Genomic DNA, 12,095 nt, shown 5'->3' on the forward strand with positions numbered 1-12,095 from the left:
AATAAATTCTAAACATTCTCCCTCGAGCCGAGATGGCCCAGTGGTTAGAACGCTTTGCATCTTAACCGATTCAAATCACAAGGCTGGTTGTGATTTGGTGCAGGACAACATCGCGAGGAAACCTGCATGTGTCTAATTTCAACGGTAATCTGCATGTTAATCCACCAACCCGCATTTGAGTATCATGGTGGAATAAGATCCAAACCGTCTCCACTTTTATTCTCCCTAGAAGGAGGAAGGCATTAATAGAATGTTCATTTATTGTACACAATTTCTAAGACATTGTTTTACAAGCAATAGGATTTATATATATCAAATAAAGCCATTGTTAACAACTAGTAAAAGTTCATTATTCTCTGGAGGATCTTCAAACGATCTACCTAACAAGTATAAGTTTCAAGGACTTTATAAACTGCGTAGTTTCTATAAGGTCTGAGGTTTTCTCGTTCTTCATAAATAAAATGTTTGAAATAAATATATTAATTAATTTGGAACAAATATAATAATCACTTGTTGACATCAACGTTTGATAAATACAGATAATTTTGGTGTATGCGTTCTACTTCATTTATATTATTGTGAAATATTTTAATAACTGCCAATTTCGATGTTTCTCATCCGCCAAACATACCGAACCGACCAAAAATTTTTCGTTATTATAATAAATAAAATTAAAAAAAAATTTAAAAGGTCGCAAAAACACACAACAAAATCTTTTTAATCTGTTAAAGTAATGGATACTTGTTATTTGAGACAATTACTTTGTGAAACTTAAGCAGTCTCAATTTACTTTTTTGATTATCAAAATAATCATTCTTTGATGAAATTGATGTTAAAAAAATACCCATCTTTAATCGAATTAAATTTGGATATACGTATTTAAGTATAACTCAATATATAAACGAATTTGCAGAATTGTTTATTCGAAAGAGGTTTATTTCGAAATGATGAGATCAGGCCGTATGATGAGTTACGGAGACAGACAATGGAACAGACTGTTCAACTAATGCCAGCGATTGCTGCTATATTATTGTTGTATGCTAACAAAGTCAACTGTTTCATATATAAACTTTTTTTTTTATCAACACATTAAATTAAAATTTATTATTTTAATTTAATCATTTTTATTGCATTTACTTAAGCAAACAACTTCACTAATTCAATATTATGTTAAGAACAAGAGTTTTCTTTCGGTTTGCAATTGTTCCTTGGCAATTTGGGATTGACGTTATTGCAATTTTGTGTTCTATGCCGATAGGAATAAGGTTGGTTTAAATTCCTCTACAAGAACTACGTAAGTGTCGCGTGGTCTTTGCAGCGCTGCGATTCGCTTAAAGCGCTCACAGCTATTGTTACTTGCAAACTAGCATAAAATTCATTTCGTTTGTCGCGCCGCGGTCTTACTTACAATTGCTGCTTGTTTTCGAAAAGATCTCGCCATCGCGTTCTTAAATCTACCTTAAATTTCGTAGTAATTTAACAATTTTCAAAATTAAAAAGTTATTTTTAAACTATTCAAAAACTTAAATCACATGTCAAAAAAACATTGATAAACAAGGAATATTACTCAATACAAGATTAAATTATAGAAAAAAAAAATTGTTGATTTAAAGACATAGTATATATAAATATAATATATAAATGTACTTTACTGACATAAACTCTGTAATTTAAATTGTGGAAAATACTAGCTACCGTGTTCTTTGCAGGTTTTTCTCGGTAGAATCTACGCTCCACCAGAATAATTCTATACAGCTTAAAGATGAGGATACCTATGCCGCCATTATGTCATTCTCTAGCGGGTTTGATAGTAGCATTGATGGGATCAGACCACAACATCCTAAAGATCTTGTGATTGCCTCAGCCGGGGACGCTGGCAGCGCCCTATTGCGCGATATAACTAATCTATACAATAAATTATGCTATCAAATAAGGTGATTTTCTCCTTTTTACCACGCCTTTATGGACGCTGTGCTTTTATAAAAAAACAATTAATCAGGACCATATTTCGCCGTTTGGGATCTAAGAGTCACATAGTTTCCGCCCTAAAAACACAATTTCAACCAATTCAATTTGATTTAAAGGTGGCTCTGAACAGTAGTACATTCTATTCGTACTAAAAGGAAATAAGGTCAAGGTGTTTCTAAAAGTTGATGTAAAAAATGCTTTTAACTTTATGTAAGGAGATGGGGTAACCTTGCTTAACGAAGACTTCTCTGATCTGCCTGAAATTCAACCTGTAACGTTTGGCAATGTTACAGTTCAGCTTTGAAAATATTTTTTTTACGAAAATCCAATAAATTCTAATGTAGGTGTTCAGCAAGGAGATCCAATAGGTCCCAACCTTTTTAGCTTAGATATACGTAATTGCATTTCAAATTTAAAATCTGAATTAGACGTATGATACCTAAATGATGGAACTACGGGAGGTAAAGTGCCCGACTTTATTGAAGATTACGTTAAAATTAAAGAACAATTTGATATAGTTGACCTTAAGTTGAATTTTTTTGCGGTTACGACTTATATAGTACCTATTTTTAATTTTTATTTCTAAATAAGGACTTAATTCATGAATAAAATAATTGTTATAAAAATAAACGATATTATTATTATTTATTACGCCGAAGATGTGAAGATGTCTTTTATTTCCATCGGAAATCAAATAAAATAAGTACGCATCCCTCCCATGAATACTAAAAGCTGATCAGGGAACAACAAAACACCGTAAATACGTCATAAAAACTTTTTATCGGCCATATTGGATGTTTTCGTCACCTTATTTCAAGTATTTTATTGACATTTTATTTTATCGATATTTATTACGAAGAATTGACTTTTGCCAACGCGAGGAGTGATATTGAAAATCTTTTTCTGTATATATATTTAAATCGTCGATTTTATTTGACAATCTGCTTACAATAATTATGTCAAATAGATTTGGACCAATCAACCGATACGGAATGTAATTGGTTGCAATTGGGGAACATACATATGCAACTCTACTTTTTTTTAATATGTCTGAAGTAGAGTCGTGGTAACTTTTTAGTTACATAGATAAAGTAATGGAGAGGTGTCGTGGGACACCAGTTTGAAACAAAGTTGCTTTCGCCGTAAATGATTATGTAAAAAATAACAGTCACGATAAAATGAATTAACACTGTTAAAGTCATCGTCACAAAAAAATAACTTCAAATATATTTCTTTATAAAACCGTATATACCAAAAAAAAAACCGTCGTATAAACCAATTATAAAACTAAACTGCTCTGTTCACTTTTTTTTAATGAGTAAAGATGTATTATTATTATTGTTTTTTCTTTCTCTTTTTTTCTCCCTTTTAAATTAGTAACAAAACAGATACACGAGCCTTCGTAGAGTTAAGCATATCATGATGACAGGAATTCACGTGTGAGACTGCAAGTGTTGAGAATAACTGCTTTCTGAATAAGTGTAATGGTGGATACGGGCATTTGCAGTGCGTTTAGGTTAGTCGAAAGGGTTTTTGGAACACCGTCCAGTTCTACGTATTTTGAAATCTTTTCAGTGTGTGCATTAAGATGATTATGTGTGTTGCATACTGCTATGTCTACAATAAATACTATGTTTTTATTTTTATCTATTACTGTAATATCCGGTCGATTGTAATGTATTGTCTTATCTGTTATTATAGTTCTGTCCCAATATAATTTAAATATTCTGTTTAATTTATTATTATTATTATATTATAGGAGAAAGAGAGAATGAGAAATGCGTTGTCTCCCTGACGATTTCAACCAGTTCACTCTACTATGAACCACAAAAGCACTTCATTAATTTAAAGAAAAATGTCTGCTAATTCATCTTCTAATAATTCTACTTAAGCATATACAATTCTGTCTTGTTTATATACATTTTTTTCTATGTTCAGGTTTTTTATAAAATAACGCAAATTTTTATACTTAATTAAATTAGTCAGTTACGTTTTCATATCTTAACTACTCTACCGATCAAGAGAGACCCAGCACCCCCTTTTCCCATTTACAAGTGGTTGAAACCGCGGTTAGAAACAAAACTACGAATATAACAAATCTATAAGATATTTTTATTCTTTCATAAGATTTCGTAGCTTATAAATCGTTTGTAGCTCTGTAGCTCCGTAGCTTTGTAGCGCTGTAGATACCGCTGTAGCTGTACGTTAAAAACACTTAGTATAAAGCAGTATTGGGGTCAACTTAAAATATCAAACTAAATGAAATGTACCACGCTCCTTTTTATTTTATTTTCCTGTTCTCTGTTTCTTGGATACTCCTCGTATTGGAAATTTGAAAAGCTAAGGAAATTAATTGAGCACTGATTTCTTTTAACTTTCAAAGGAAACGCTATTAAAGGACGTAAACGTCACTTTGTATTTCTTTAGATTCATTCTTATTCTGTGCACTACGGGTCTGTATGTTTTTTTGTTAGTAGTGGATCGTTTTGAAATAGTTATTTCTTTAGAATGATTTTAATCAGAAATAAAACTTTATTATTTTATTCAATCATAATAATATCGTTATAAAAAGAACCGAGATGGCCCAGTGGTTAGAACGCGTGCATCTTAACCGATTACTTCGGGTTCAAACCCAGGCAAGCACCACTGTATATGTGCTTAATTTTTGTTTAAAATTCATCTCGTGCTCGGCGGTGACGGAAAACATCGTGAGGAAACCTGCATGTGTCTAATTTCAACGAAATTCTGCCACATGTGTATTCCACCAACCCGCATTGGAGCAGCGTGGTGTAATATGCTCCAAACCTTCTCCTCAAAGGGAGAGGAGGCCTTAGCCCAGCAGTGAGAAATTTACAGGCTGTTAATGTATGTAAAATATCGTTATTTCCATAATACTTAAACCTGAAACATATTTCTAAAGAATGTATCTTTAGTCTGAATCGTATGAAATGTAGATACGAGCTTCATGCAATATATCCGTCGAAAATACGAGGCTATAATATACTTATCTTGAATATCACTTAACCATTTTTTTGGCATTCGCATTTAAGACTTTTTTTGGTTAATAGCTCATAAAAACAAAGGTATGCTAAGTCTCTGTGAGCATAAAGGTGCTTCCACTTGGATATGTAAAAATATTAAAAAAAAATAACCAAAATAAAATAGGTTAAACTTGCGTGGTACAGGCTTCCCAGGATTTGAATCCATAATGTTCGATTAAGATCTCGGCTCTTAGTAATTGTATGCTGTGGATTTTGTAAGAGCATAAAGTTTATAAAATGTGACCAAACGTTACTACGAGATTCTTTGGTAAATTCTTCTAGTTTATATAAACATTTTTAATCAAACTCAGTCCTATTTCGCTCGTACGTGTAAAATGTTTTCTTAATACATTTCTATGTGGGCAACGCTTATTGCTGTCACGCGTTCAAGTGGGGCTGAGTGACGTCGGCTCTCAGCAAAAAGCTTAATGGCGGTTTGAGGAACGTGCTATTTACTCGCGCCAGTAACTTGCCAAACCCTTGTTTTAATAACACTTCTATTCTTTTCGGAAATTAAACGTTCAATATTTAGTTTCTCTAATTTAATTACAATTATTATACCTTTGTTAATTCTAACAAAATTTAACTAAAATTTATCCGTGTGTGCGTGTTTATTATGCATAATTCTTGTACTCGGTAGTCAAGGAAAACATTGTCAAGAATATATCAAATCGAATTCGGAAGAATTTATCTATTTCATCACAGTTTAGCAACGTTCCACCTTAGGCTGTAAATAAATATTGGACAACACCACATAACTTCCTCTGATCCCAATGTAAGTAGCTAAAGCACTTGTGTTATGGAAAATCAGAAGTAACGACGGTACCACATACACCCAGACCCAAGACAACATAGAAAAATGATGGACTTTTTCTACATCGACTCAGCCAGATATCGAACCCGGGACCTCGGAGTGGCGTACCCATGAAAACCGGTGTACACACTACGCGACCACGGAGGTCGTCATTATATATATATATATATATATATATAATATCACTTTCCACTAAGTGGGATAACAGTCAAGCGCGAACTTATATAATTTAAAAAAAATGCTCTTCTTCTTAAAGACAAGTTTTGAGCTTATTACACCAAGCTCCTTCAATACAAAGCCTAACTAACAACTCAGCACTAAATGTCTTATAAATAAGGCACATAAAAATTCAGTCATGTTCGCCCGAGTTTGAACCCGTAAACTTCGGATGACTCGTGATGTTTTAGTGTTTTATAGAAAACATAAAATTTTATTCTCTGTTCAAGGAACATTCTTAAATTAATATTTCGAAGACTCAATTTAACTATGGAATTGATAATTATATTTATGAAATCATTATGGTTATACAATGAATTATTATTCTATATATTAACTGTGTTACCTACACAGTTAATATATAGTTTGATCATTTGATGTTACTGGCTATAAATGGTAGTTCAATTCGGTTTGATAATAGCATTAATAGGAAGCAAGAAATACGTGAGCTGAAATTGAACCACTATAAGGGCTTCACTCAACATCACAGGGAATCCTTGTACCGAACAAAATGTTATACGTGTAATATAAGCTGAGATGAGCCAGTTGTTAGAACGCGTCCATCTTAACCGATGATTGCGGGTTCAAAATCAGGGAAGCACCACTATATATATACGAGCTTAATTCATGTTTATAATTCACCCAGCGCTCGGCATGTGTCTAAAACAATGAAATTCACATGCGTGTCCATCAACCCATATTAAAGTAGCGTGGTGGTATTAGCTCTAATCAGAAGGGTTGTTTCAAAGGAGGCCTAAGCCAGTAGGACATATACAAGCCGTTACTTTACTATATATGAGTATTCATGTCTGTTTGTATGGTATATTCTGATATTTCACTTGTGGCCTTGAAGTAGCTATCGTGTTCTGATAGCTACTTCGAGTAGTATGTAAGGATGGAAAACTGATTATCACAAATAATCAGCTCTCTCGTATTACATTGATGTTCGATCTAGGTCTGCCAATGTAGACATCTGATTTAGTACTTGATGTATATCAGGAATGTCCTGGTTTTTTTATTTAAGCGCCTGGCAACCCTAGTGCCATCAGACTACAATAGACAGGAAATAAATGCAACTAAGTTTGAGTTCACGTTTGAACATTATGATATTACCCGCCTGGTTGACTAAGCTCTGTTGGGAAAACTGTTTTATTTTTGGAAGGAAGTCCTTTCACGTGGCTAACAGTAGAGTAAACTGGTAGATACCGTCAAGGTAAAAGCGTTGTGCCCGTGGCAAACTTTTTTTTTCTCTCTTTCTAGCTCTGGCTCTTTCTATTATATATATAATGGTTGGGCAGTGGTGACTACTTCAAGTGGCCTATTTGCTCGTGCATTTTTGTTATAAATATATATCCATCTGCTAAGCTAAAGCCTCCGTTTGTGGAAAATATTTAAAGTGATATCCACTCCACTCCAATGCGAATTGGTGCGTGGAACACGATAATTTTCTTTCGAGCTGGTTATTTATTATTTTGTTTTTGATAAATATTATTAACTGCTATTTATGATATATTAGAAATCGCTCCAAAAAGTGACTAGTCATAAATATACTATATCTGTGACATATTAATTCATCTCCTCATTTATAATATTATATTACACAATTATATGACTACGAAATTCATTCATAAAAAAATAATCAAACGTTATTAATTACAACGAAAATAACACGTTCATTAGTACAAAAATATATTACATTTAAAATATTCGTTATACCGCACTTTAATATAAAAAAAAACACATACAAAATATGTCAGTAACGTCTGTCTGTAATGGCTCTCCATACGAGTGGGCGGAATCCAGAGTGTCAGCGCAATTTTATCGCGACGCGGAGCTCGATCTTTGAATTCGTATGAGGATATCCCTTTATATTTAAAATATGAAATCCAATTGCTCAATGTGGAATGAATGATTTAGAATATACACGTGAATTTGAATTGAACTTTGGTACATATAGCAAGTGGTTAGAACGCGTGCATCTTAACCAATGATTTCGGGTTCAAACCCAGGCAGGCACCACTGAATTTTCATGTGCTTAATTTGTGTTTATAATTCATCTCGTGCTCGGCGGTGAAGGAAAACATCGTGTGCATGTGTCTAATTTCAACGAAATTCTGCCACATGTGTATTCCACCAACCAGCATTGGAGCAGCGTGGTGGAATATGCTCCATACCTTCTCCTCAAAGGGAGAAGAGGCCTTAGCCCAGCAGTGGGAAATTTACAGGCTGTTTATGTTATGTTTATGTATGTACATATAGCAAATAGCCTTTAGGCCGTAACGTATTATTTGAAACTGGACACGTGATTTCGAGGGCACTGTTATCCGATATACCACGTCCTGCATAATTCAATTCTTTGAGTGTGTGTGTTCTTACTAATTGTTTTACGTAACAGCCTGTAATCTAACACACACACACACACAGTGTTTTGTGCACGCACCGTGATTAATTACTTAGTCTACTAATTAAACATATCACAAAAGTAGTTATTTTATTTCTATACTAGTTGTATGTGCGGTTTTACGTGCACGTTTTTTTATAAAATTTTACCTATGTCACACAAACTGTAATCCCCATTTTGCCCCTTCGAGGGGTGAATTAACTCCTTCCTGGGGACGCAAACTATCTCCAAACCAAATTTCATCTAAATCGGTTCAGCCGTTTAAGCGTGAAGAGGTGACAGACAGAGTTAGTGTCGCATTTAAAATATTGATTGTATTTTTATTTTTATTAGTGGTCGCCCATTGGTCGAAATTCGACCGTAATTCATTGCTAATTTAATATTATACGCGTTGATTCGAAAGATACGTCGGAAAAATGAAGCTCAATTGGGCGATACCTTGTCTATAATGCGACAATAAAAAAATTCAAATTAAAAAAAAAAGTCATTGATATTCACGTTTGATATGACGTCTGTTGTTGAATGTTTCATATTAAATATTATTTAGATAAACGTGTATGAGTTAAGCGTATCGTAGTGTTTGTAGTATTTTTACAACGCGCACATCTTAACCGATGACTGTGGGTTCAAACCCGAGCAAGCACCATTGAATTTTCATGTACTTAATCTGTGTTTATAATTCATCTCGTGAAGGAAAACATCGTGAGGAAACCTGCACGATGGCTATATCTATTCTCTTGTGTTCGCGGCGCGCGAATGAGAAATATATATTTATTTCACTGACGAAATTATTTTAATTATTAATTGGTGTCCATTAATTATATATATTTTTAATAACGATGACTGCTATAGAATTTATTTTTTGTATAAGATTATTATAAATAAAAATAAAAAACATGGTAAATATCCCGTTTTAAATACTGTTATTTTTTGTATCCCCACATATCGCTGTCGAATAAATGTAATATTAATTTAAAGAATATAAATTTTAAAAAAAGACGAGTAATATAAGTAATAAAAAAAGGTTAAGAAAATATATTTTCTGTATTGAAATGTAAAATTATTTGTATCACTGACTTGCGCTGAACATTTTTTTTTTTCTGTAAGTTAATATACGTGTTTAACTTCTTTGTATTTAAAAAAAATAAAATAAACAAAGTTCAATTTTAATTATTTCTCTGATGTTTCTTCTTGCCACTATTATTATTAATAATAAAATTAATTACATTTTTCTTTGTTTCAGATAACAGTCGGAGAAATTTAAGAATTTATCGATCAAATAGTTGTACCTGTGTTCATCTACTTTTAAAACAGACTATTTATAACGTTTATTTATCGAAATAACTGAATTTATCCAGATTATTAATAATCTATGGCCCACTTAAATAAGTATCAGTGGCAGTGTGAAGTGATGTGCTAGTTACGTGGTGGTAGGTCATAGTGGGATGTGGTATTGATGTGGTCACCGTTGCGAATGCGGGCGGGTGGCCCCCCTGGCCGGCAGGTCAATGACATCGCCGGCATTTCTTGTGCTGTACTTGGCACTTGGTAAGTTAATATATATATTTTTTTATTTAGTCGTAGACGGACTTATCTTTCAAAATATTCAAAATTAATATCGACCTTATGATCCGATACACACAGTTGAATTTACTTCGTGACGCTTTTGTCAATTATGGTGACGTAACATTTTGCCTACTATCGTGAACCTTCCTGGGCTTATTCTACATCATATATATGCACTATGCGGTCTGAAGCCAAACTTTAATAATAGTCAACAAGTGTGACATCACATCACTGGAGCGAGCCAGCCGATGAACGTTGAAGTTTATGCAATTCACGGTTTTGTGTGTAGGCTCTTAAGGTCTAATTTCAGATGCTCAATTAAAGAGCAGTTTTATGGAAACAATTACCAAACATGTCACTCGTAGTCTGACCGCTACCACATACAATTATGAATAAATCAACTATGCTATATGCTAATATGTATATATATATATATGTTTGAAGAATACTATAATTGCTGTCTTTCTGTTATTAAAAGTGAATCAGCTACACAACATTCTATTATTATTTAAATTAATTCTAACGTGCAAATGGTTTACCTTCAGTACCTTTTGTATATATTAATATCTCAACTTGGTGGTAGGGCTATGTGCAAACCAGTCTGGGAAGGTACCACCCACTCATGATATATCGTATCACAGTACCAATTAGTATCATTGTATTCCAGTATAACCACAGGCATAAGGGACATAACATCTAAGGTTCCCAGTCAGTGGCGCATTGGCGACGTAAGGAATATTTAAAAATTCTTACAGTGCCAATATATCAATGGCTGTGGTGACCACTCACCATCAAGTCACCCAATTTCCCGCGCTTCTACCAATGCTATATAAAAAATAACTATACATTCAACGAATAGTAATTCTAAACGTGTATCATATAAGTAATCTTGTACATTATTATTATGTAATAGTTTGGCGGACATGCAAAGCGACCACCTGATGGTAAGTGGTCACCACTCCCATAGACATTGTGGCTGTAAGAAATAATAACCATTCCCTACATTACACCAATACGCCACCAATCTTGGGAGCTAAGATGTTATATCCCTCGTGTCTGTAGTTACACTGGCTCACTCACCCTTCAGACCAGAACACAGCGATACTAAGTATTGCTGTTTGGCGATAGAATATCTGATGAGTGGGTGGTACCTACCGAGACGGACTTGCACAAAGACCTACCACCAAGTAAAAAATATATCTAATTAATGAATACTTTTTTAAATTAACTTTGAATGTCTTACAGTATTTATTATTATATATATTTTCACCTTTTGTTTAATTATTTCATGTAGTTCAACGACCCTTGAACATGACTGCTTATTTTAAAGCTACCTGTGTAGGTACCACCTGCTATAAGTGCTCATTATTGTGGTTTTCTGGTTCAAAGTTTTTAGGGTAGCGCATTGGCGATTTAAGTGATGAAATGTGAATATTTCTTAGTGCCAATGGATATAGGTGGTAGTGACCACCTACCACCAATACCATATAACACTCTGTCTTTATATCATAACGTACAATAAAATACCTCATATTTGATCATAGAATTATCACCCACAGAATATAAATAAGCAATAAGTTTATCGAATACCGCATCAATCATTCGCAGAGGATATTCGGAAAAAATATTCGAATTCTCTTTACAAGTCATTTATTCCGTTAACGATATCGTTTTCGAGAAAAGACAGTATTTCATCGGAGACCGATCATCGGAATGGCGTTTAGTATATATTTTTGGAATGACTCTATAACAGTCATTTTTACCTTTGATTTTCTGAGAAAGAACGAAGTGTTCGTTCATGGTAGGTTGCTATGAAGGTACCATGACCACTTCCTTCTTTTATTTTCTCGAAATTTAATCTATATATACTTTACATCGTAAGCTCTTTCGAGCACTTTTGAACCATAATTCTATCTGTAGGTTCCAAATGACTCTACCGAGAAGAACTGTCATGAAACTCAGTAGTTACACTTTTCTGACAATCAGTTACAATAATTAAATTATTACTTAACACGCTTGGAAATCAACCAATACTACCTCAACACTTTTTATCATCTATGTAATCCTTTATAGAGTAGTATTCCTTATT

The 12,095-nt window shown here is 33.5% G+C and overlaps 1 protein-coding gene across 1 annotated transcript in view; it reads left to right on the forward strand.

The window, feature by feature from the left end:
• The first annotated feature begins 9,688 nt into the window (after nucleotides 1-9,688).
• Neto (Neuropilin and tolloid-like) overlaps nucleotides 9,689-12,095 on the forward strand; it is a 47,915-nt gene continuing 45,508 nt past the window's right edge. The window contains exon 1 of the mRNA XM_064219025.1: nucleotides 9,689-9,988. Coding sequence (XP_064075095.1) covers nucleotides 9,949-9,988 — 40 coding nt within the window. The 5' untranslated portion in view covers nucleotides 9,689-9,948. The remainder of the gene's footprint in view (nucleotides 9,989-12,095) is intronic.

This window comes from Vanessa tameamea, chromosome 25 (genome assembly GCF_037043105.1).
Source record: "Vanessa tameamea isolate UH-Manoa-2023 chromosome 25, ilVanTame1 primary haplotype, whole genome shotgun sequence".
NCBI lineage: Eukaryota > Metazoa > Arthropoda > Insecta > Lepidoptera > Nymphalidae > Vanessa > Vanessa tameamea.